The sequence below is a fragment of the Lithobates pipiens genome, unplaced genomic scaffold, assembly GCF_037356315.1.
Source record: "Lithobates pipiens isolate NorthernLeopardFrog02 unplaced genomic scaffold, aLitPip1_a1.2 Scaffold_18, whole genome shotgun sequence".
NCBI lineage: Eukaryota > Metazoa > Chordata > Amphibia > Anura > Ranidae > Lithobates > Lithobates pipiens.
Genome location: NW_027507758.1, coordinates 643,888,265 through 643,915,286, shown reverse-complemented (window position 1 = coordinate 643,915,286; position 27,022 = coordinate 643,888,265). Strand labels below are relative to the sequence as shown.

At 44.7% G+C, this 27,022-nt stretch overlaps 4 protein-coding genes across 4 annotated transcripts in view; 2 read left to right on the top strand and 2 right to left on the bottom strand.

Moving 5' to 3' along the window:
- Positions 1-24,885, bottom strand: part of LOC143990004 (uncharacterized) — a 123,953-nt gene extending 99,068 nt beyond the window's left edge. Inside the window, exons 1-7 of the mRNA XM_077490243.1 lie at positions 23,172-24,885; positions 22,960-23,083; positions 22,746-22,843; positions 22,435-22,656; positions 22,149-22,355; positions 21,834-22,025; positions 19,133-20,148 (exon numbers count right to left, since the gene is read on the bottom strand). Of these exons, the coding sequence (XP_077346369.1) occupies positions 19,133-20,148; positions 21,834-22,025; positions 22,149-22,355; positions 22,435-22,656; positions 22,746-22,843; positions 22,960-23,044 (1,820 nt within the window). The 5' untranslated portion in view covers positions 23,045-23,083; positions 23,172-24,885. The remainder of the gene's footprint in view (positions 1-19,132; positions 20,149-21,833; positions 22,026-22,148; positions 22,356-22,434; positions 22,657-22,745; positions 22,844-22,959; positions 23,084-23,171) is intronic.
- LOC143989578 (uncharacterized) overlaps positions 1-25,152 on the bottom strand; it is a 229,597-nt gene extending 204,445 nt beyond the window's left edge. The window contains exon 1 of the mRNA XM_077489770.1: positions 25,053-25,152. The gene's annotated coding sequence lies outside the window, so the exon portion shown is untranslated. The remainder of the gene's footprint in view (positions 1-25,052) is intronic.
- Positions 1-27,022, top strand: part of LOC143989797 (uncharacterized) — a 765,658-nt gene that overhangs the window by 607,595 nt on the left and 131,041 nt on the right. The window lies entirely within an intron of this gene.
- On the top strand, positions 2,993-6,953 carry LOC143989835 (uncharacterized). Its single transcript, XM_077490114.1, has 6 exons — positions 2,993-3,059; positions 5,748-5,857; positions 5,985-6,119; positions 6,208-6,331; positions 6,448-6,545; positions 6,635-6,953. The coding sequence occupies exons 2-6, from the start codon at positions 5,762-5,764 to the stop codon at positions 6,917-6,919; spliced, it is 738 nt and encodes a 245-aa protein (XP_077346240.1). The 5' UTR covers positions 2,993-3,059; positions 5,748-5,761; the 3' UTR covers positions 6,920-6,953.

The window sequence follows — 27,022 nt, the reverse complement described above, 5'->3', positions numbered from 1 at the left end:
GACAACAATAACACAATTGTCAATTGATAACAATTGTGCTCTGCACCGATGAACTAAATCAAAGTAAATGTCTGGAGGAGGACCTGCCAACCTCCTGTGTGAATCCGTCTTCTGACTCTCATCATTTAATATGGTTGAATCAGAACTTCAGTTCACTTCCTTGTCAGCAGACTCAGCGAGTGATCCGAAGAATCCAATCATTGAATCAAATCATTTCAGTGAGCAGTTGGAAATGAAGCGATTCACTTTAAAGATCCGGACTTCCCATCACTAGAGGAGAGTCTCTGACACTCGTCTCACACAGCCCAGCGAAGTTCACCCCTCCCCCTCCCAGCAACGGACCAATGAATGTACTGCATACAGCTGCCCCTCCTCCTCTCTCTCCTTGGCCCGCCCACTCTCCTATCCCAATGTACAGCTGTGAAGAGGGGGAGGGGGGAGTGTGCGCAGGAGATATGGAGAGGAGAGGAGAGGAGAGGAGAGGAGATGTGCGCGGGAGATATGAACAGCAGCAGCTACACATTCCAAGCTGTGAGACCTCCCATCCCCCTCCCTGATCAGTGATCTCTGCATTTCTCATTACACATTGATAACTGATCTGTCCCTTTCTCTCCCCTATCTGTCTCCCTCCCGCTCTGTTCTCCCAACATACACTTACCACTAAGCCACTTATGCAGCCCATATATTGATCTCTTTTTTTTGTCATTACACTGGAAAAAAAATATCATCCAATTCCCCCATCTACACATTCCAAGTGGATGGGGGAATCCTCCGACAGCGGACCAGTGGGGCCAACAACCAGGGGTGCTTTCCTGGCACCGAAATTAGGACCTAGCGCTGGCTACTTGGCGCATCATGTCTGCAGTCTCTAATCATCTCCTGTACTATGTCTGCATTCTCTGATCATCTCCTGTACTGTTGTCTGCAGTCTCTAATCATCTCCTGTACTGTGTCTGCAGTCTCTAATCATCTCCTGTACTATGTCTGCATTCTCTGATCACCTCCTGTACTATGTCTGCATTCTCTGATCATCTCCTGTACTGTGTCTGCAGTCTCTAATCATCTCCTGTACTGTGTCTGCAGTCTCTAATCATCTCCTGTACTGTGTCTGCAGTCTCTAATCATCTCCTGTACTATGTCTGCATTCTCTGATCATCTCCTGTACTGTGTCTGCAGTCTCTGATCACCTCCTGTACTGTGTCTGCAGTCTCTGATCACCTCCTGTATTATGTCTGCAGTCTCTAATCATCTCCTGTACTATGTCTGCATTCTCTGATCATCTCCTGTACTGTGTCTGCAGTCTCTGATCACCTCCTGTATTATGTCTGCAGTCTCTAATCATCTCCTGTACTATGTCTGCATTCTCTGATCATCTCCTGTACTGTGTCTGCAGTCTCTGATCATCTCCTGTATTATGTCTGCAGTCTCTGATCATCTCCTGTACTGTGTCTGCAGTCTCTAATCATCTCCTGTACTGTGTCTGCATTCTCTGATCATCTCCTGTACTGTGACTGCAGTCTCTGATCATCTCCTGTACTGTGTCTGCGATCATCTCCTGTACTGTGTCTGCAGTCTCTGATCCTCTCCTGTACTATGTCTGCAGTCTCTGATCATCTCCTGTACTATATCTGCAGTCTCTGATCATCTCCTGTACTATATCTGCAGTCTCTGATCATCTCCTGTACTATGTCTGCAGTCTCTGATCATTTCCTGTATTATGTCTGCAGTCTCTGACCATAGGGTTGCCACCTTTTCTTCAAGTCAAACCCGAACACTTTAGCGGCGCACAGCAATTTATTTATTTTTTTATATTATAAACTATATATATCTTTTGTTATTAAATAACATTTCTAATCATATGAAATGAATAACAAGAGTTCCCCTTTTACATCTGAACTCGTAGAGTTCCCTTTTCACTGTAAGGGGGGACTCTGCAGACTCTGATGGAAAAGAGAACTCTGGGGATTCTGACATAAGGGATCCTCTGGAAACCTGCATTGTGCGCTATACAAATATTTCATTCATTCAAGGAGGAACACTGAGAACTCTGATGTATGGAGAGGAAACACTGTGGCCTCTGGTGTACAGGGGAAATCTGATGTAAGGGGTGCTCTGAGAACCCTGATTTTCCTTAGTGTACTTACTCAGATGCGGGAGAGAGAAGGGGGATACTCAGTCATAGACAGGGATGGATGGTGAGCTCACTTACCCCTTGGCAGTCAGCACCTCTCATCCAGATGTATCTGAGGCTGCTGGACTTCAAATTTCCAGCCCCCACTTTCCTTTTCTGAAGTACAGCACCGGGGATTGGAGTGTGGGTAGACACAGAGGGGTAGGGGGTGGGGGGGTTGAGGTGCAGATCAAGCCCTCTCTCCTCTCCCGTCTGTGTGTGTGTGTTTGGGGGGAGTTGTTAGAGTTGGCTTTGGGCATCGTGAAAGAGAGTGTAACAGTCACTCTCAGCTTAGACAACTGCAGCCAGCAGCCCTGCTGGGAAGCCATAGTCCAGTCTGAATAATGTGTCCGGGTTTCAGGCAGTCTGAAACCCGGAGGCATGGTTCCAAACCCAAACTGTCCGGGTGAATCCTGGACAGGTGGCAACCCTATCTGACCATCTCCTGTAGTATATTTTTTTTTTTGGGGAACTCCTCTAAGTTGTCTGCTGTGATTAGACTTTGCTGCATGCATGGAGTGTTGTCTTTTTTTTTTAAGAACATATAAAATAAGAAAACTAAGTTCTCCTGACTGCTTGAATTTTTTTTTAAGAAAACCGCGCACAGTAATCGTGATGCATGGTGGAATCGAATTGAATCTTTGACATGATAATCGTAATTTAATCGAATTGAATCGTGAGGCCAGTGAAGATGTGCACCTCTAGTTCACACTACCAGACGTTTCTGCAGTTCCTCTGAGCTCTACAAGGTGGTGATCTCACTTCAACCAAGACAGAAAGTCTCTATGGAAGACAGGAAGTGTTGTCAGATACAGACAGGAAGTTCCGGGTAAGAGGTGAGTCAGAAGGAAGTAGAGAGGAGACATTGCAGGAAGAAGTAGCAGAGGAGGTAATAAGATCGTATTTTCTATTTACACCCAGTAACCCCCTTTTAGTGAAGGTCAGAAGTATTAGATGTTTGTATTTAGTTTTATAAAATGGACAATCTCTAATCGGGATGCAATGTATAACGCAGTCAGTGTATCAGTATAATGTGGAGTGTGAGTTCCGGGGTCCCCACAGGGGGAGGACATGAGGCTCCCTCAGTAAGAAGCACATAAATGATTGTATATTGTGTCAGGATAGAGCCAGACACCTCGGCACCACCTGAATCTGAGGGGAGGTCTCTGGCTGAATTCACAACACAAAGAAGGGGGTCAGTCTGGTGAGAGTCGCCTTCCATGATGGACACAGAGAGGAGCTGATGGCTGCAGACCTCACTGGAAGGTGCTTAGAACTGCTGAGTCTGATGGGTCAGTATGGACTGGGTGCTGCTCTCTGCACCCTGGACATATAGATCTGTATTGTCTGTGCTGCTGAGCTGTGGTCAGACCCTCCCAACCCCCTCCAAGGGCCCATGGACTTCACCCTGCCTGCCCTGCTTCAGCTACCAGGCCCTACCCCTGTCGGGCCGAATCTCTGCCCTGTTCTGGACTTAGCCCTGCCTGCCTGGATCTCTATCCCTGAGTATGGGATCTCCATTTCTGCTGGGCCATCCTACATGGACTATCTGTGTGGGGTTACATTGCCACCCGGAGAAATGTTTCTTTCTATTGTGTCTTGATACCCTGATGTGGTAACACTGCTCTGCCCTGTGGACTATCACCCCTTTGCTGTCCTGAGTATCACTCTTCATTGCTGTGTCTATTGTTTGTTCTGTGGACTAATTCTCCTCCTGCCTGTACCCCGAGTCCCCCAATAAACGCCCCACGTGTCGGGTTCCTGGTGATTTGTCTCTGTGTGCTCTCTCTCTGCACTCTTCATTCATCACACCCCCGTCATGTCCGTCCTCTTCCTCCATAGTCACTGTGATGTCTTTTATCTCCAGCAGATGATGATACACACATATATAGTGTGGAAACCTAGATTAACCCCTTCAGAGGGATCAGCACAAGGGTTGCCACCTCATCCCATAAATACTGAAGACATATTGATTACACAGGTTCTGTGGCTGAACTCACTTAGTGCCTTATCTGCATCTAATTATCCTCAGAACCCGTGTAATTCATATGTGTTTGGTTTTAATGGGAAGAGGTGACAACCCTACGAGGCTGCACTATTGTATTCTTGTTTCCACACTATATATGTGTGTATCATCATAGAATACATGAAGGTAACAAACCCGGAGCCTTTAGAACCACTTTAAGTCATGCTGAGATCATCTCCCATTGGCTGAGCAATATTCTCATTTGTCTCTGAGCTCCTTCTTGCTATTCCTCGTCCTGCCTGTTGTTTCCTTGGATTGATTTTCTGTGTAGTGACCCCGGCTTCATCTCTTGGATGCGCTCGTCTGTTGCTTGTCCTGACCTTTATCCTGATTCCTGGATCTCCTCCTCATCTCACACCCAACATAGAGAATGGAATTTGTGATCCAGGAGGACAAATTTTACGAGACTCCCGGACCCCAAGAATCACAGTGACCACTAAACTGTCCGGATTAAATATTTCCCCACTGGGGACCATAGTGCTTAACCACTTCAGCCCCAAAAGGATTTACCCCCCTTAATGACCAGGCCATTTTTTGCGATTCGGCACTGCGTCACTTTAGCTAACAATTGCGCGGTCGTGCGACGTTGTACCCAAACAAAATTGACGACCTTTCTTCCCCACAAATAGAGCTTTCACTAGGCAGAACGGGAAATGCCTTCTTTACATTCTGCATGTGTACAAGGCAATCGCGAGTTGCCGGAATAGATCTGGTGGTATTTGATCATCTCTGCTTTTTTTCGGTACTATAAACAAACAAAGAGCGACAATTTTGAAAAAACAAAACCCTTTTTTTTACTTTTTGCTATAATGCATATCCAAAAAAAATATAAAAAACAAATGTATTCCTCAGTTTAGACTGATATGTATTCTTCTACATATTTTTGGTAAAGAAAATCACAACAGGCGTATATTGATTGGTTTTGCTCAAAAGTTATCGCATTTAAAAAATAGGGGATAGATTTGGGGACTTTTATTGTTTTTACTACTAATGACAGCGATCTACGATTTTTAACAGGACTGCGACATTGCGGTGGACAATTCTGACCCCAAAGGACACTTTTTAGGGAGCAGTGACATTATTACATTGATCAGTGCTATAAAAATGTACTGATCAGTGTTAAAATGACACTGGCAAGGAAGAGGCTAACACTAGGGGGCGATCAAGGAGTTAAATGTGTTCCCTCAGCGTGTTCTAACTGTAGGGGGGAGGGGCTACCAGTGATATGACAGAGATCAGTGTTCCCGATCACTAGGAACAATAGATCTCTGACAAGTCACTAGGCAGAACGGGAAATGCCTTCTTTACAATCTGCATGTGTACAAGGCAATCGCGAGTTTCCAGAATAGATCGAATCCACCCGCCCCCCCGAGCTCGCTCCCACAGTGCGCAGGAATGGCGATCCATGTAGGAGAGCAAACCTGATGCCGTATAACTGTGGCGGGCGGTTGGCAACTAGTTAAATATATACTGACCTTCATATTACCTCCCGATATCATCATCCTATTATTGTACAACCAATCCAGATAATTCCCTGTTATCTGTCTACAGGGAAACCTTCATAGATGACGGCACCAATGAGGATGGAGGAGGACCGGAGTCACATGACTGAGAAGATACTAAACCTCACCCTGGAGATCATCTACCTGCTGACCGGAGAGGTGAGGAGGATTCTGGGAGGTCACATGACATCACTCTTATCTCTATTAATAAAACACAGACCTGACCGGAGAGGTGAGGAGGATTCTGGGATTCTAACATGATATTTCTATTGGTTCCTCAATACAGAGATTTCCTCTTGTGAAGTCAGGTGATCATATGACCATCACAGTGCCTCCATGTGACTCCCTAAAACCTGAGAGACACAACATGGAGAAGATTCTAGAAGTCACCAAGAAGATGATGGAGCTGCTGACAGGAGAGGTGAGGAGGATTCTGGGAATTGTGGGACATTATCCAGTAACAGACAAGGGATGTGTCTGGATGGTGACTGTATCATTGTGTGTGTCAGGTTCCTATAAGGTGTCAGGATGTCACTGTCTATTTCTCCATGGAGGAGTGGGAGTATTTAGAAGGACACAAGGATCTCTACAAGGACGTCATGATGGACAATCAGCCACCCCTCACATCACCGGGTAAGAGGAGACTTTATTGTAAAGGAGAGAGCAGTACGGAGGCTCCACCTAGATCCCCCATCATCTGATAAACACATAGAAACAATGTATTCAGTCAGTGTGTGTGTTTCCTACAGATGGATCCAGTAATGGGAACCCACCAGAGAGATGTCCCCGTCCTCTGTATTCCCGGGATTCCACACAGGAAGGTCACACCATCCCCCACCATCATCAGGTAGATGAGGAACAATCACTGATAGTATCATTAGGATCTGTACATTATCTGCATTGTTACCATTGATGTCATTTTTATTATATATTCAGAGTGGAATCCTGAGAGATTCTAAAGTTGAGGTTGAAGAAGAGATAAAAGAGGAGGATGATGAGGATGGGGTGATGGAGGAGTCTCTAAAAGAACACAAAGATCTGTACCAGGACACCATGGAGGAGTCATCCAGCTACAGAAACCCACCAGAGAGATGTCCCCGTCCTCTGTATTCCCGGGATTCCACACAGGAAGATCGCACCATCCCCCACTGTTACAAGGTTGGTGGGATGGAGCATCTAGAACATGGACTCCTAGAGACAATGTGTGGATTTTCTATGTGATGTCACAATAATAAATCTTCTATCTTACAGATGATATTCTCTCTCATTTTCTTGGTTTAGAGTGGAGATCCAATGGATATAGAATTTGAGGTGAAATCAGAAGAAGAAGAGAGGTATGTGAGGGATGATCAGCAGTCTATGGAGGAGGATGGAATAACGGGGACATTTATAGAGGAGGACACTCCTACAGAGATCAGCACAGGTGGGTCATTAACACTAAATACATTCCTCCACCCATACTGCTCACTGATTGGTCCAGAGTAGGGCGGGGGCTGGGTGATATCAGCCTGTAATCCCCTGGTCACTTTCCTGAGCTGTGTTCCCCGTCCTGTATTCCTGGATTTCTCTCCGATAATCTTCCTTCTCTGTGCTGCAGACACAATTTATGTATCTAGACTGGATTTATGGAGATTCTGGGGATCAGCTGGCAGGCCAATGGTCTTCTGCCCCATGCCCAGGTCTAGTAAGATCTCTGACAGAACAATCCCCCCAGGATTACTTGTTGTGTTGTCTGCTGGCTGTGCCGGGTGGAGGGATATGTCTGTATAGTCTCAGACCCAAGTCACTGAGTGCAGTCTCAGGAGATGGGAGGCAGCGGTGTGGGACCTCTGCAACTTGTCTCATGTAATAATTTCATCTTCCACTGATTTCTGAATACCAATATTATGAGTCCTGACCCTTACACTGTATACTTTATATTCTACATTACATACTCCTGACCCCTGCACTATATACTTTATATTCTACATTACATACTCCTGACCCCTGCACTATATACTCTATGTAGTACATTACATTATTCTGATACTATAAAATCCTAGCTGTTTTTATCTTATATAATAATTTGTACATTACATAGTCCTGACTTCTTTTACACCCATTTTCTACCAGTTGGACATTTTATATCTGAGAATTTGATTGGAGCACAGACTTTTACATGTTGATATTAATGTCATAACATCCTCAAACCTTCAAACTTTAAACAGAAAGTGATAATGCCTTATATACCCCCCAACAAGCTGTCCGCGTAGATGAGTCCCTCATTAAGTATTCTGTTTATATCTAAAAATTTAAAATGCCAGTGGTGATCAAATACCACCAAAATAAACCTCTAATTGTGGGAAAAAAGGGTACAACATTGCATAACCGCACAATTCCCATTTAAAGTAGCACAGTGCCAAATTGCAAAAATGCTCTGGTCATGAAGGGGGTAAAACCTTCTGGGGCTGAAGTGGTTAAACAGAAGTGATAATGAGGGAGGAGTCAATAACCCAATGATGGGGGTCTTCAGGATCAGTCCAGTCTTCATCTTGGTTGTTCTCCCCCCATCCTCACTCTCTGACCTCTGGTGGGGCTCAGCCCCGCTGTTATTCATGACTAAATCATGGACTAAATAAGGAAGTGCAGGACTTCTTGTGTTGGGAAGATGGCAATGAGTGATAGAGGGGGAGGGGACACTCGTCCTATAATCCCCTCATCACTGTCACTCCTATAAAAGACAGTTCTCGTTGTTTCCTCCCTCTCTGACTAAGGTCCATGAATAAAGAAATGATCTGGTAGGAGATCAGAGGAGCCATTTACTAGTTACCTTGAGGGGGGAATTGTAAGATCCTCAGAGACAAAGCTGCCTGATGTGGGCGGAGTCCTGGTTTAGGGGAACCAATCAGCTCATGTCTAGTAATAATCTTTGTATTTCTATTTTAGTAGATGGACGGGAGATGAGGAAAACCTCAGAGGATTGTCTCACTTTGTCTCCAGACTGTAAAGTAGAAGATGAGGACATCACACAGTATAGTCCAGGAGAAAACCCGACTACCTCAAATGTCCATCCGGCACCACACAGTGTAGATGGACCATCGTATTCCTCTTATCCTGAGGAACCTCAGACTGTGCGGGACGGGGCCGTCCTTCCAACAGAGAAGAGCTTTTCCTGTACTGAGTGCGGGAAGTGTTTCCCTTCTAAATCCAGACTTAATGTGCATATAAGATCTCACACAGGAGAGAAGCCATATTTCTGTCCTGAGTGCGGGAAATGTTTCAGTTCTAAATACCATCTTAATATGCATATAAGATCTCACACAGGAGAGAAGCCGTATTCCTGCCCTGAGTGCGGGAAGTGTTTCCGTACTAAATCTAAACTTAATAGACATAAAAGATCTCACACGGGAGAGAAGCCATATTCCTGTCCTGAGTGCGGGAAATGTTTTTCAGTGAAGACCAGTCTTTCCATACATCAGAGATCTCACACGGGGGAGAAGCCGTTTTCTTGTCCTGAGTGCGGGAAATGTTTTTCAGAGAAGTCCAGTCTTTCCACACATCAGAGATCTCACACGGGGGAGAAGCCGTTTTCTTGTCCTGAGTGCGGGTAAATGTTTTTCACAAAAGTCCGGTCTTTACAAACATCAGAGATCTCACACAGGGGAGAAGCCCTATTCCTGTCCTGAGTGAGGGAATTGTTCTCACTGAAGTCCTGTCTTCCTGTACATCAGGGATCCCACACAACCCTTGAGATGTATTAATGCCTTGAGTGCGGGAAATGTCTTCTATATGAATGTTGCTGGACATCACAGCTCTCATGTGGGGAAGAAGCCCACCCTGATATACACCTCAGATATACTCCATGGCTGATCTTCATCATGGAAGAAACAGTTGATAAGGAGATCAGAGATCACCAAAGACATGGATGAAGTGTTGTACCGTGTCGGCCATTGATAGCAGGATAAAAATAAAAATGGAGTCATTACCTTTCATCCATTTTGTAGCTTTTGTAAATATATAAAAAAAATAGTTAAATGAATGAATGTCGCACGCATTCCTCCCGCTGTGAGGTCATTTCTTTGTAATTCTAAAAACATTTTATTAGAAAAGAGTGCAGTTGTTGTGACATTTATAAAGGAAATGTTACCAAAGCAGCACACAGACCCCCCTGAGGCTCTTCTGTGTATTTGGGGGTCTTTGGAGGGTCTTTGTGCTGCTTAAATAAAAGAAGCCGGCAATGAAATGTAATTTTCTGTAAATTTAAACCAAAAAATTTTTTTCTTTGTAAAATGTCACATTTTCTGGAGCCCATCCAACAGGAAGCATGAAAAACTGTATAGAGTCCCCCAAATATATACCAGACCCTTTACTTTCCTTCCTCCCCCTTTCCCTCTCTCCTCCCTCCTTTTTCTCTTCCTCCCTTTCCTTTCTCTCTAAACCCCCCCAATCCCTCCCCCCTGTTTTTCTTTCCCTTTTTCTCTTCATCTTTTCTATTGAAGTCGCTGGATTGTATATTATTCTTATTGCATCTTTATTACCCAATTAACATAGATACACGTCCATTGATTGCCCATCCCCCGCAGCCATCGGGGGGAACCTTGGTGGTGCTCTGACCTCGGCTGAGGCTTTGGGTACTGGGGAAGCAACATCTCCCCTCACTTTATTCCTCCTTGTTTAATTTCTTCCATTGAATGTAATGTTTTATATATGTAATTCAATTGTTTTGATACATAGTGCTTAATACTGTAATAATTACTTGCCGATATTCCCCTGATGAAGCGCTATAAAGACTGCAAAACATGTTGAGAACCATATCCATGGAAACCCACCATATCCTGAGCCTCCTGGTTTGGGGACTTGTATGCTGTGACATTTATGGATTGTTACTTTGCACTTTTTACAAATGTATCAAATGTCTTGTCTTTTGTATTAATAAAACTGTATAATACTTTTTATCAATATTGAGTATACATTGTTTAATATCTGTACTGCGATAGTCCTGCCTCAATGCTCTTTTCTGGGTGATCGGTTGGGGATCGTTCTCTAGTCTTCCTTTTTCCTTTCTAAGTGGATGATGGTACACCTTATTTAGTCTATCCATGATGTACAATATAGAGGCCATAACTCTTACAGTCAGGGTTACATGTAACTGAGCAGATCTGTGCTGGGTTACATGCTGTGAAGGACGGGGAGTCCTTGGAGGTCTAGCTTGCTCCCTGTTGGTGGTTCGCATGTGGATTTTGTGAACACAAGTGGAATTTTGAACTAAAGTGGAGAGTTAATAACCAGGAGTTGAAAACGAGTTAAGACAGGAGTCTCTACCCTGTAAGTAACATCTTAAACTTCCTTTAAGTAATTGTATTGTAACTGGGAAATGAGTGCTAGCAGGGTTGAAGGTTTTGCACAGTGTGCCACATGTATGCAAAACTGGTGCAAGAGCTCCAGGATGCATACCGCTGTGACAGATGTGAGCAGGTTGCCCTTCTGGAAGCTCACATTAGAGATCTGGAGGAGCAAGTTGCAACACTGGGCAGAAAGGACAACCTTGAAAGGGGTCCTCTGCTCGCTGAGCAGGTGGTCAGTAGGGTTGATGTGGAGGGGCAAGTCAGGATTATCACATAGGAAGATGGGTTAATGTAGTTAGAGGGAGTGGAAGGGGCTTGCAGAAAAGGAAGGCCAGTCCTGTGTTTGTGCATCAAAACAAATTTGCAGAGTTGGGTGAAAATGTGGAGGTGGCAAACACAGAGGTGGCAGCCCTAGATGTCACTGCTCCCCCTAACAGCTGGGAGAGCAGCCCATCTAGTAGAGGAGGTGAGGGGAGTGCAGATAGGCCTAGACAGTTGGTGGTTATAGGGGATTCTATAATCAGAAGGACTGATAGAATAATTTGTCGCCAGGATCGCCTCAACCGAATAGTTTGCTGTCTCCCTGGTGCTAGGGTTCGGCATGTGGTGGACCGGGTGGATAAATTACTGGGAGGGGCTGGGTATGACCCAGCAGTCTTGGTCCACATTGGAACCAATGACCGTATACATGGAAGGTGGAGGCTCCTTAACCACTACAATACCGGGCACTTTCACCCCCTTCCTTCCCAGCCCAATTTTCAGCTTTCAGCGCTCTAGCGCTTTCAGTGACAATTGCGCGGTCATGCTACACTGTACTCCGTTTTTTTTTTCTTTTGCGATATAAGCGCAAAAATAGCGGAAATTTGGAAAAAAAACAATATTTTCTTTTTTCTATTTGAAAAGAAATCCAATAAAATCAAATTTTGTCATAAATTTAAGCCAAAATGTATTCTGCTACATGTTTTTGGTAAAAAAAATTCCGTTAAGTGTATAATAATTGGTTTGTGTGATCACGGACATATGTACGCAAATGATCATGTACATATGTGTGCAGGTGATCACGTACATATGTGTGCAGATAATCATTGGGACATGTGATTTTAGTGGGACATATGTGGGGGACATGTTTTTATTATTAGGGACATGTGTTTTTATTATTTGGGGACATGTATGTTTTGGGGACATGTGTGTTTTGAGGACATATGTGGGGACTGTGTTTTTACTGTGTGGTGTGTTGACACTACACTGATGATCAGTGAGTAAAAAGCTGTAAAAAGCAGCTCATATTCACTGATCATCAGCCGGCTGCAGTGTTCTGCTCTCCTCTCCTCAGCAGTGACTTCCGTGTGAGGAGAGGAGAGCCGATTGCCTAGCAACCGGCTGTTTGTTTACATCACATGACGGCCGTGATTGGACACGGCCGTCATGTGATCAGGAGGGCCAATCACAGAGCCCTCCTGCCGATCTGAGATGTGCCGTGTCCGGGTGACACGAGCACATCGGGATCGCGCCGCTGCGCGAGCGCGCGCGCGATCCCGCTACTCCTGAAGGACGTTCCTGAACGGCCTGTCAGGAATAGACGGCTCCCACCTGGCCGTATATATGCATTGGCCGGGTGGGAAGTGGTTAAGAATCAATTTAGAGAACTAGGCTGCAAGTTGAAGGGAAGGACCTCCAAGGTGATATTCTCTGAAATATTGCCTGTGCCATGTGCAACACAGGAAAGGCAGGGGGTGATTAGAGAGCTGAATGCATGGCTAAAGACCTGGTGTACGGAGGAGGGATTTGGGTTTCTAGAGCACTGGGCTGACTTTTCATTGGGGTGCAACCTATATGCTAACGATGGTTTGCACTTGAATGGAAGGGGGGTCTGCTGTGCTGGGGGAGAGGTTTATGGGAAGGCTGGAGGAGTATTTAAACTGGGTTTGAGGGGGGAGGCTGCACCAGAATTACATTGGGCAGTTAGGGGTCAGACATTAATGGAGGGTGGAATGGGGATAGATGGGGGGGTGGGATATGGCAGGTGACAAGAAATTTCCCATGTTGCAAACAGCCATTGAAAACTATAGGGCAATTTGTACTACTAAAAATAATATGAAAAACACAAGAGCAAAATGTAATAATGCATTAAAGTGTTTGTACACCAATGCCAGAAGTCTGCCAAGCAAAATAGGTGAGTTGGAAGCTGTGGTACATGAGGAGATCTATGATGTAATCGGTATTGCTGAAACTTGGCTTCAATCCTCACATGACTGGGCTATTAATATTCCTGGCTATGCACTCTTTCGGAGAGACAGGGTAAAAAGGAAAGGTGGTGGGGTCTGTCTCTATGTGAGAAGTGATCTAAAAGCAAGTGTGAAAGAGGACCTGGTGGATGGAGAGTGTGATGAGTCTGAAGCATTATGGGTGGAACTGCATTTAGATGGGTGTAGTTCAAAGTTAATCGTTGGAGTTTGTTATAGACCACCCAATGTTAATGAGGAGGTGGAGACTCAGCTCTTTGCACAGATGGAAAGGGCTGCAAGGGCTGGGGCAGTGATAATAATGGGGGATTTTAACTACCCAGAAATTGACTGGAGTAATGGCACTGCTGGGACAGTTAAAGGGCAAAAAATGATAAAACTATTACAGGACAATTTTATGGTCCAGTTTATTGAGGCCCCAACTAGGAATGAAGCTCTGTTGGACCTGGTAATCTCAAACCATGCAGAACGTATTACTAATGTTCAGATAAAGGAACACCTGGGTAGCAGTGATCATAACACGATTTCCTTTGATGTTAGCTGTAAGCAAAAATCACATACGGGAAAGATAAAAACACTTAACTTCAAGAGAGCTAATTTTACAAGGATGAGGGCTGCTCTCCAGGACTTAGACTGGGAGAGAATATTCGCTTCAATGGGCACAGAACAGAAATGGGAATTCTTCAAAAAGACTGTTTGGGACCTCACTGTAAAGTATATTCCCATGGGCAATAAGTTTAAAAGGCTAAAAACAAAACCTATGTGGCTCACAGCCAAAGTTAAAAAAGCTATAAACTATAAGAGAAGAGCTTTTAAAAAATATAAAAATGAAGGATCACTAGTGTCATTTAAATGTTACAAAGAATTTAACAGAATATGTAAAAAGGAAATCAAGGATGCAAAAATTCAAAACGAACGACAGATTGCAAAAGATAGTAGGACAAACCCCAAAAAATTCTTCAAATATATTAATAGTAAAAATGTCATGTCTGAGCATGTAGGCCCTTTACAAAATAATCTAGAGTGGGTGACTGGGGACAAAGAGAAGGCTAATTTATTAAATACTTTCTTCAGCTCTGTGTACACAAAAGAGCATGGGGGAGCTCATGTCCATAATGGGGGTGGTACTGACGCAGCCCCATATGATCCACAATGGCTCAAAAGTGATATGGTCCAGAAATATTTAGACAGAATAAAGGTGGATAAAGCACCTGGACCTGATGGCATCCACCCACGGATCCTAAAAGAATTGAGCTCTGTAATTTCAGAGCCATTGTATCTAATTTTTAGGGAGTCATTAATGACAGGAATAGTCCCACTGGATTGGCGCAGGGCAAACGTGGTGCCTATATTTAAAAAGGGAATTAAGTCTTTACCAAGTAACTATAGACCTGTTAGCTTAACTTCTATAGCTGGGAAGATACTGGAGCGTTTAATAAAAGACCACATCGATGAGTTCTTGCTGAACAAAAACACTTTAAGCAACAGACAACATGGATTCATGAAAGACAGGAGTTGTCAGACAAATCTGATTTCTTTTTATGAGGAGGTAAGTAAAACCTTGGACAGAGGGGTGGCGGTGGACGTGGTATACTTGGACAGAGGGGTGGCGGTGGACGTGGTATACTTGGACAGAGGGGTGGCGGTGGACATGGTATACTTGGATTTTGCAAAAGCGTTGGATACAGTTCCGCACACACGGCTCATGTGTAAGGTAAAGTCTAGAGGTTTGGAAATATCAGTTTTTAAATGGATAGAAAACTGGCTAAAAGACAGAATTCAGAGAGTAGTGGTTAATGATTCTTACTCTGAATGGTCTAAGGTTATCAGTGGTGTACCCCAAGGTTCAGTGCTGGGACCCTTACTTTTTAATATCTTTATAAATGATATTGGGTCTGGGATCAAAAGTAAAATTTCTGTCTTTGCAGATGACACCAAGATATGCAGTGGAATAACGTCTTTACAGGATGTCTCCAATTTACAAGCCGACCTCAATGCTCTGTCTAATTGGGCGACTATGTGGCAGATGAGGTTTAATGTTGAGAAATGTAAAGTTATACACTTGGGGGCTAAGAATATGCATCATACATACTAGAGGGAGTACAACTGGGGGAATCCATAGTGGAGAAGGATCTGGGGGTTTTGGTAGATCCTAAGCTCAATAATAACATGCAATGCCAATCTGCGGTTTCCAAAGCGAGCAAAGTCCTTTCCTGTATTAAGAGAGGTATGGACTCCAGAGAGAGAGACATCATTTTGCCCCTGTTCAAATCATTAGTAAGACCTCATCTGGAATATGCAGTTCAGTTTTGGGCACCAGTTCTCAAAAAGGTTATCGGGGAACTGGAGAAAGTGCAGAGAAGGGCAACCAAACTGATAAGAGGCATGGAGGAACTCAGCTATGAGGAAAGATTAGAGGAACTGAATTTATTCACTCTTCACAAGAGGAGATTAAGGGGGGATATGATCAACATGTAAAAATATATAAGGGGCCCATATAGTGAACTTGGTGTTGAGTTATTCACTTTACAGTCAACAAAGAGGACAAGGGGGCACTTTTTACATCTAGAGGAGAAGAGATTTCATCTCCAAATATGGAAAGGTTTCTTCACAGTAAGAGCTGTAAAAATGTGGAATAGACTCCCTGCAGAGGTGGTTCTGGCCAACTCAGTAGATTGCTTTAAGAAAGGCCTGGATTATTTCCTATGTGTACATGATATAACTGGATACTAACATTTATAGGTAAAGTTGATCCGGGGAAAATCCGATTGCCTCTCGCGGGATCAGGAAGGAATTTTTTCCCCTGCTTTAGCAATTTGGAGCATGCTCTGCTGGGGTTTTTTTTTTGCCTTCCTCTAGATCAACTGTGGGTATTGAATTGGGTATATGGGATTGTATGATATTATTATTATATTTTTTGTATTTGAACTAGATGGACTTGTGTCTTTTTTTCAACCTGACTAACTATGTACAAGTGGAATAGTATATCTCTCCCTCTCTTCTGGCATCTTCCCCAACTCTCTAAAACATGCACTTGTCAAACCCATACTTAAAAAACCCTCACTGGACCCATCCAATCCAAACAACCTACGCCCCATCTCCTTGCTCCCCTTTTTATCCAAACTCCTTGAACGTCTGGTCTACAACCAACTGAGCGTCCACCTCGCTGATAATGGCCTTCTTGATCCCCTTCAGTCTGGATTTCGTCCTCAACACTCCACAGAAACTGCTCTCCTAAAACTAACAAACGATCTACTAACGGCCAAAACCAATAGACATTATTCTGTACTCCTCCTCCTGGACCTCTCTGCTGCCTTTGATACGGTTGACCACCCCCTCCTTCTCAAAAAACTCCACACCTTTGGTCTCTGTGACCGTACTCTACAATGGTTCTCTTCCTACTTATCCAACCGCACCTTTAGCGTTTCTTACAACTCTACTTCCTCCTCTCCTCTCCCTTTCTCTGTTGGGGTCCCCCAAGGTTCTGTTCTTGGACCACTCCTATTTTCAATCTATACCTCCTCCCTGGGTCAACTGATAGCCTCCCACGGCTTCCAATACCACCTCTATGCTGATGACACCCAAATCTATTTCTCTACCCCTCAGCTCACTCCCTCTGTCTCCTCACGTATCACTAATTTACTATCAGATATATCAGCCTGGATGTCACATCACTTCCTCAAAATCAATCTATCCAAAACTGAACTTGTAATTTTTCCTCCCCCATATGCCCCTTCCCCTGATCTCACTGTCAAAATTGATGGCACAACCATAAGCCCATCCCCTCATGCCAAGGTTCTAGGTGTAGTCCTGGACTCTGAACTCTCCTTCAAGCAACACATCCAATCGCTGTCCAAATCCTGCAGCCTCAACCGCCACAACATCTCCGAAATACGCCCCTTTCTAACCAATGAGACAACAAAGCTCTTAATTCACTCGCTGGTCATCTCCCGCCTCGACTACTGCAACTTCCTTCTCATTGGCTTACCTCTACATAGTCTATCACCTCTTCAATCCATTATGAATGCCGCTGCCAGACTCCTCCACCTTACCAATCACTCGGTGTCTGCTACTCCTCTCTGTCAATCCCTCCACTGGCTTCCACTCAGCCAAATAATTAAATTCAAAATACTAACAATTACATACAAAGCCATCCACAACTCGGCCCCCAGCTACATCACTAGCTTAGTCTCTAAATACCAACCTACTCGTCCTCTTCGTTCCTCTCAAGACCTCCTGCTCTCTAGCTCCCTCATCACCTCCTCCCATACTCGCCTCCAGTACTTTTCCAAAGCCTCCCCAATCCTATGGAATGCCCTACCCCAATCTGTCCGCCTATCTCCTACTTTATTAGCTTTTAGACGATCCCTGAAAACACTTCTCTTCAGAGAAGCCTCCCCTCCCCCACCTAACTGTATTTTCATTTTCTCCATCAGCTCATCCCCCCACAGTTATTACCTTTTGTTTCAACTTGACCCTCCCTTCTAGATTGTAAGCTCTAACGAGCAGGGCCCTCTGATCCCTCCTGTATTGATTTGTATTGTAAGTGTACTGTCTGCCCTCATATTGTAAAGCGCTGCGCAAACTGTTGGCGCTATATAAATCCTGAATAATAATAATAATATATGGGGGTCCAATAAAGTGATGTGGGGGTCACTAAAACCAGAAGAACATGGTCCTCCTTGGCCTCCCTCTCACTGTACCAATCAGTGTCCCTATGAGGACTCGCTCTCACACCCCAAATGAAAGAGCAATGTGAAGAGGTGATCCTTTCCAGAAAGTAATAGTCCTTTCCAAAGAATGGTAAATGTATTTATACTGTACTTATCAGCTTGTCATCAAGTCCACAGCTCCAGGGTCCCGGGGGAAGGTCCTCCCTTGTCTTGTAAAGTGTGTAGAACCATATATGGGTCAAAAGCATGTAGCCCAGAGATCGGTCGCGCTGGCCTGACCGCTTTCACCCATCTCTGTCCTCTGCATCAGAGGCTGGTTACCAATGCGCTCCATTGCACTTTTATCCTTCAGTGTCTACTTACCTCACAAGTGCATGAGTCCAATCTCAGATATTACAATCAAACCATGCCTGACCAATGACAATTAAGGGCTCTACTAGTCAGAATTTACCTCATTGATTTCCTATGACCATCAGCTCCATCTAGTGACCAGAATGGGGTATTTTTCCTGAAATAACTCAATAAAAATAGCACAATACCACATTATGGCCACTAGATGGAGCCAAGGAAACCAGTGTATGAAATAAAATACATCCAATATTCATCACAGCTGGGTGAAAGTCGGTCACATTCATTCAACAATTTTTTTTATTTTAATAGACCTGTGTTTGTGAAAGATTATACCACAAAATGTACTTAGCCAATGAGAGGTAATGACTCCATTTTTATTTTCCTCCTGCTATCAATGGCCAACACGGTACAACACTTCATCCATGTCTTTGGTGATCTCTGATCTCCTTATCAACTGTTTCTTCCATGATGAAGATCAGCCATGGTGTATATCTGAGGTGTATATCAGGGTGTGCTTCTTCCCCACATGAGAGCTGTGATGTCCAGCAACATTCATATAGAAGACATTTCCCACACTCAAGGCACCAATACACCTTGAGGGTTGTGTGAGTTCCCTGATGTACAGGAAGACAGGACTTCAGTGAGGAACAATTCCCTCACTCAGGACAGGAATATGGCTTCTCCCCCGTGTGAGATCTCTGATGTGTGGAAAGATTGGAATTATCTGAAAAACATTTCCCGCACACAGGACAGGAATATGGCTTCTCCCCCGTGTGAGATCTCTGATGTGTATAAAGATGGGTCTTCTGTGAAAAACATTTCTCGCACTCAGGACAGGAATACGGCTTCTCCCTCGTGTGAGATCCCTGATGTTTGGAAAGACTGGACTTTACTGAAAAACATTTCCCGCACTCAGGACAGGAATATGGCTTCTCCCCTGTGTGAGATCTCTGATGTGTATAAAGATGGGTCTTCTGTGAAAAACATTTCCCGCACTCAGGACAGGAATACGGCTTCTCCCTCGTGTGAGATCTCTGATGTGTGGAAAGATTGGACTTTACTGAAAAACATTGCCCGCACTCAGGACAGGAATATGGTTTCTGCCCCGTGTGAGATCTCTGATGTGTGAAAAGATTGGCCTTCTGTGAAAAACATTTCCCACACTCAGGACAGGAAAATGGCTTCTCCTCTGTATGAGATCTCTGATGTGTGTAAAGATGGGACTTCTGTGAAAAACATTTCCTGCACTCAGGACAGGAATACGGCTTCTCTCCTGTGTGAGATCTCTGATGTGTGTCAAGATCGGACTTCACTGAAAAACATTTCCCGCACTCAGGACAGGAATACGGCTTCACCCCTGTGTGAGATCTCAGATGTATGGAAAGACTGGACTTTTGTGAAAAAAAATTCCCGCACTCAGGACAGGAATACGGCTTCTCCCCCGTGTGAGATCTTATATGCACATTAAGATGGGATTTAAAACGGAAACACTTCCCGCACTCAGTACAGGAAAAGCTCTTCTCTGTTGGAAGGACGGCCCTGTCCCGCACAGTCTGAGGTTCCTCAGGATAAGAGGAATACGATGGTCCGGCACCGTCCCGCACAGTCTGAGGTTCCTCAGGATAAGAGGAATACGATGGTCCATCTACACTGTGTGGTGCCAGATGGACATTTGAGGTAGTCGGGTTTTCTCCTGGACTATACTGTGTGATGTCCTCATCTTCTACTTTACAGTCTGGAGACAAAGTGAGACAATCCTCTGAGGTTTTCCTCATCTCCCGTCCATCTACTAAAATAGAAATACAAAGATTATTACTAGACATCAGCTGATTGGTTCCCCTAAACCAGGACTCCGCACACATCAGGCAGCTTTGTCTCTGAGGATCTTACAATTCCCCCCTCAAGGTAACTAGTAAATGGGTCCTCTGATCTCCTACCAGATCATTTCTTTATTCATGGACCTTAGTCAGAGAGTGAGGAAACAACGAGAACTGTCTTTTATAGGAGTGACAGTGATGAGGGGATTATAGGACGAGTGTCCCCTCCCCCTCTATCACTCATTGCCATCTTCCCAACACAAGAAGTCCTGCACTTCCTTATTTAGTTCATGATTTAGTCATGAATAACAGCGGGGCTGAGCCCCACCAGAGGTCAGAGAGTGAGGATGGGGGGAGAACAACCAAGATGGAGACTGGACTGATCCTGAAGACCCCCATCATTGGGTTATTGACTCCTCCCTCATTATCACTTTCTGTTTAAAGTGGTTGTAAAGGTAAATGTTTTTTCACCTTCTATGCATTAAGGTGAAAAAACATCTCACACTGCCGGCGCCCCCAGTCCCCCCGCTTTACTTACCTCACCCCTCGAAAGTCCCGCGCTCACCCCCGCCATCCTCTTCTCTGCTCAGCCTGGCCGCTGATTGGCTGGAGTGGATGAATTGAAGGCAGCGCATCCATTGGCTCGCGCTGCTGTCAATCACATCCAATGATGCGGCGCTCCAGGAGGTGGGGCCATGTGATACAGGGAGCGGCTATAGCAGCCGGCTGTATCACGGGAGCGCGCCCGCAGGTGTTTCTCACCATGTGAGGGAGCTCGCATGAACATGAGAAGTACCTGCGGGAAGAAGCAGAGACAGCCACCGAGGGACCTTAGAAGAGAAGGTTCGGGGCCACTCTGTGCAAATGAGCTGCACAGTGGAGGCAAGTATAACATGTTTGATATTTAAAAAAAATATAAAAAATTACTTTATAATCCCTTTAAGGTTCTAGAGTTCGAGGATGTTATCGCATTATTATCAATATGTAAAAGTCTGTGCTCCAATCAAATCATCAGATATGTCCAGCTGGTAGGAAATGGGTGTAACAAAAGAGAATACATATTATGTGTATATATAGCAGTGGGGGGAGGGAAGAGAGCAGAAGTCAGGACTATGTAATGTACAACATATTGTATAAGATACAACAGATAGGACTATATAGTATCAGAATGATGTAATGTACAACATAGAGTATATAGTGCAGGGGTCAGGAGTATGTAATGTAGAATATAAAGTATACAGTGTAAGGGTCAGGACTCATAATATTGGTATTCAGTAATCAGTGGAAGATGAAATGATTACATGAGACAAGTTGCAGAGGTCCCACACCGCTGCCTCCCATCTCCTGAGACTGCACTCAGTGACTTGGGTCTGAGACTATACAGACATATCCCTCCACCCGGCACAGCCAGCAGACAACACAACAAGTAATCCTGGGGGGATTGTTCTGTCAGAGATCTTGTCATACCCGGGTATGGGGCAGAAGACCCAAATCACATACCCCAGGTGCCTAGATCTAGTAACATCTATGGGGAAAATGAACATTTTGCTGCCAGCTGATCCCCAGAATCTCCATAAATCCAGTCTAGATACATAAATTGTGTCGGCAGCACAGAGAAGGAAGATTATCGGAGAGAAATCCAGGAATACAGGACGGGGAACACAGCTCAGGAAAGTGACCAGGGGATTACAGGCTGATATCACCCAGCCCCCGCCCTACTCTGGACCAATCAGTGAGCAGTATGAGTGGAGGAATGTATTTAGTGTTAATGACCCACCTGTGCTGATCTCTGTAGGAGTGTCCTCCTCTATAAATGTCCCCGTTATTCCATCCTCCTCCATAGACTGCTGATCATCCCTCACATACCTCTCTTCTTCTTCTGATTTCACCTCAAATTCTATATCCATTGGATCTCCACTCTAAACCAAGAAAATGAGAGAGAATATCATCTGTAAGATAGAAGATTTATTATTGTGACATCACATAGAAAATCTACACATCATCTCTAGGAGTCCATGTTCTAGAGGCTCCATCCCACCAACCTTGTAACAGTGGGGGATGGTGTGATCTTCCTGTGTGGAATCCCGGGAATACAGAGGACGGGGACATCTCTCTGGTGGGTTCCTGGTATTTGGTGGCTCCATCATATCCTTGTGTCCTTCTGAAAACTCCTCCATCACTCCATACTCCTCATCCTCCTCTTTATACTCTTCTTTAACATCAATATCATCATCCCCGAGGTTTCCACTCTGAATATATAATAAAACATTCATTGTAACAATCATGCTGTGTATAAATCAGAACTACCAATAATTGTCAATCATCTACCTGATGATGGTGGGGGATGGTGTGACCTTCCTGTGTGGAATCCTGGGAATACAGAGGACGGGGACATCTCTCTGGTGGGTTCCTGGTATTACGTGGCCCCATCATGAAATCCTTATACAGATCCACGTTTCCTTCAAAAAACTCCTTCATCACCCTATACTGCTCATCCGCCATTTTAAACTCGTCTTGAGCATCAACTTTAGAATCTCTCAGGTTTCCACTCTGAATATATAATAAAAATGACATCAATGGTAACAATGCAGATAATGTACAGATCCTAATGATACTATCAGTGATTGTCCCTCATCTACCTGATGATGGTGGGGGATGGTGTCTTCTTCCTGTGTGGAATCCCGGGAATACAGAGGACGGGGACATCTCTCTGGTGGGTTCCCATTACTGGATCCATCTGTAGGAAACACACACACTGACTGAATACATTGTTTCTATGTGTTTATCAGATGATGGGGGATCTAGGTGGAGCCTCCGTACTGCTCTCTCCTTTACAATAAAGTCTCCTCTTACCCGGTGATGTGAGGGGCGGCTGATTGTCCATCATGACGTCCTTGTAGAGATCCTTGTGTCCTTCTAAATACTCCCACTCCTCCATGGAGAAATAGACAGTGACATCCTGACACCTTATAGGAACCTGACACACACAATGATACAGTTACCATCCAGACACATCCCTTGTCTGTTACTGGATAATGTCCCAGAATTCCCAGAATCCTCCTCACCTCTCCTCCATCATCTCTCTGGTGACTTCTAGAATCTTCTTTGTATTTCTCTATTCTATCAGGGAGGGAGGTGGAGGCAATGTGATGGTCATATGATCTCCAGAATTCACAGGAGGAAAACTCTAGATCTGAACACAAATAGTACAATCAAATGATATTCCCAGAATCCTCCTCACCTCTCCATTCAGATCTCCATTTTAGTAAAGCCCCACTTCATAATGAGATATGATTTACCCACACAGGACCCCCACACTATGCAGGATAAAAGCTTGTAGCAGGTATTCTGATGTCATTACATAGAATGCAGGACCAACAGTCCCACTTTGCTAGTGAGGATGCCAAGGGTCTGCCCACACCCTAAGAGCATCAGAAAAAAAAAGTCAGAAAGAGAGACATTGCTAGAAGGAGCTGTGAGGTCAGTGTGATGTCATAGGACATATAGACTCTGGATGGAGGGACATCGGGGGGAGAAGCTGTGAGGTCAGTGTGATGTCATAGGACATATAGACTCTGGATGGAGGGACATTGGGGGGAGGAGCTGTGAGGTCAGTGTGATGTCATAGGACATATAGACTCTGGATGGAGGGACATGGGGAGGAGCTGTGAGGTCAGTGTGATGTCATAGGACATATAGACTCTGGATGGAGGGACATTGGGAGGAGGAGCTGTGAGGTCAGTGTGATGTCATAGGACATATAGACTCTGGATGGAGGGACATTGGGGGAGGAGCTGTGAGGTCAGTGTGATGTCATAGGACATATAGACTCTGGATGGAGGGACATTGGGGGGAGGAGCTGTGAGGTCAGTGTGATGTCATAGGACATATAGACTCTGGATGGAGGGACATTGGGAGGAGGAGCTGTGAGGTCAGTGTGATGTCATAGGACATATAGACTCTGGATGGAGGGACATTGGGAGGAGGAGCTGTGAGGTCAGTGTGATGTCATAGGACATATAGACTGTGGATGGAGGGATATTTGGATGGGGAGATTTGAGGGGTCCTCTATATGAGGCTCCTGTGAAAACCAAATCATTGTTCCTGGGTGTGTCCTTCCTCTCCTAAACTGAAGAGTGAACTTTGACCTTTACCATACAGAAATCTGTCAGGAATCTGTGAAAGTAAGCTCTCATGTGATCAGGTGACATGCGGAGGAATGGAGTGTAAATATCAGACAATTCTCTCCAGAGCTCCTAATGGTGGGGATGGATTTTGCTGAGTGCTGGTACCAAGTTTTCACCCCCCAGGATCACTGCAGGTGTGGAGAAAAGCTGTGTAAGAGGATATGGAGGAGAGATGAGGAGGAGATCCAGGAATCAGGATAAAGGTCAGGACAAGCAACAGACGAGCGCATCCAAGAGATGAAGCCGGGGTCACTACACAGAAAATCAATCCAAGGAAACAACAGGCAGGACGAGGAATAGCAAGAAGGAGCTCAGAGACAAATGAGAATATTGCTCAGCCAATGGGAGATGATCTCAGCATGACTTACATAATGAAGGAGATGAGGGGGAGGGGAGGAAGTCACTTATGGTGACCATAGAGACATGGAAATTCAGCTGGTTCAGCAGGGATCGGTCACATTTCCATCCATGTGTGGTCACTGCCCGATAAAAGTCACTCCATCAGCGGCTGCAGCCAATAGCTTCATCACTGATCTGTGTATTCTGAGAGTGGAGGAGCGCCCCCCATTGTCAGAATACAATAGTGCAGCGGGGAGGATTACCCCATCTCCCTCCAATGTGTGGATGGGGGAATCACTTCCGTTTTTTCCTCTCATCCCTCTGGATGAACGATAAAACTGAACCATGTATGGCCAGATTTGGAAGGAAGATATATTCATCATCAACTGATCACCCTGAAGGGGTTAATCTACATATTACCTCCTCTGCCACCAGATCCAGCCACGTCTCCTCTCTACGTCCTTCCTAATGGAATGTCCTATGTACATGACATCACTTCCTGTCTGTAGCTGACATCACTTCCTGTCTGTATTCCATAGAGACTTTTTTTGCTGGGTAGAGGTGAGATCACCACCTTGTGGAGCTCAGAGGAACTGCAGCTGAAGAAACGTCTCGTAGAGTGAACACGGCTGTTTCAAGTATTATTATTATTATTATTATTATTATTATACAGGATTTATATATACGCAGCACTTTACAGTATAGAAATTAAGACACTGCAAGCTGTTTGAGGAGTCATATTGAATTGTATAACAGGAACAGCAAACACAGAACAGGAAACAGTAAGTACAAGCAATGCAATATTACCATAGAGTATTGTTATGGATGATGTTATGGATGATGTTTCTTTAAATGCAACTCTATGGTGCATCTCTGTTGTACTTCTTCCTGTGTTGTGTTTCCTGTTCCTGCTGGGTCTTTCAGTAAACATGGCTCATGTACAGTGATGTCTTGTGTTGTCTCTCTACATACATCACATCAAACATGGTGTCAGAAGATTTCTGGATCCATGCTCTTCCCACACATTTGATGCTGAGAGCCTGCCAGCCTTGATGTGATGTTCTTGGAACTGATTTTGCCTCCTGACAATTGCAGGCCTGTCCTGGATGCTGAGTATTTGCAGCAAGGAAAACAGCATCATGGCAGCTAACAGCATTGCATGGCCTGAGGCAATGAGGGTGAGGGGAGATGTCAGCAGTAACTGGGAAGATTTCAGGGCAGAGTTTGAGGACTACTCCCTAGCCACAGGGTTAGATGAGAAGCCTGCAGCAGTGCAAGCAGCCACACTGAGGAGGGTGATGGGCAGTGAATGCCGCCATGTTTACAAGCATAATCTGAACCTCACAGAGGAGCAAAAGAGTGACACCAAAACCATTCTGGGTGCATTAGAAGCTTTCTTCAGACCCTCTAAAAATGTCCTATATGAAAGATATATATTTGGCTGCTGTAAGCATGAAGACTGTGAATCAATAGACAGGTTTGTCACACGGCTAAGAGAAAAAGCTGCAAGCTGTGAGTACGGCTCTCTGAGAGATGAACGTATTCCTGATAAAATAGTTTTGGGTATCACCAGTGAAAGCACACGCGGCCGCCTGTTGAGGAAACGCGATTTAGATCTACAAACAGCAATTGCGATATGTCGCACTGCAGAACTTACTGACAAACATATGCAAGCTATGGAGCAGGATAAACGGATTGACAATATCAATGCAGCCTCTAAACAACAGCAAAGCTACAAAAACCACCAGCATAAGTTTCAGCACAAGGGTCACCTACACAACTCACCTGGGAGGAAGCCGGCATCATGCAAGTATTGTGCCAATGTGCATGTACGAGAGAAAGAAAAGTGTCCTGCATATGGGAAAATCTGTACTGCACGTGGTAAACCAAATCACTTTGCAAGAGGGTGTCTCTCCAGTAAAACGGAAGCAAGGAAGCTGCACACAATTGAGCAAATGTCAGATCCGCAGGATGCACACCGGCTTAGCACTCATATGGTTTACCACTCAGAATGCATTGGTGCTGTAAACACAAAGGGCAAAACATGGTTTGTAAACCTCAGATTACACAATATAATCCAACCCTGCCAGCTGGACTCGGGCGCAACGTGTGATGTCATGAGTATAAAGGACAAAATGAAACTGGCACCCAGAGCACCCCTTCAGCCTAGTATCACCAAACTAAAGTTGTATTCAGGGGAACTAATGGAATCATTGGGGCTATTCCAAACAGAATGCAGCGTACGTGATTGTATACACAAACTGAACTTTGAGATTGTTGATGCCGATCAGAAACCGCTATTATCAGGTTCAACATGAGAGCGCCTTGGACTGACGCTGTTCACCATTCCTGCTGAGCTACATAATGTTGATAATCAGCCTGCAAAATCT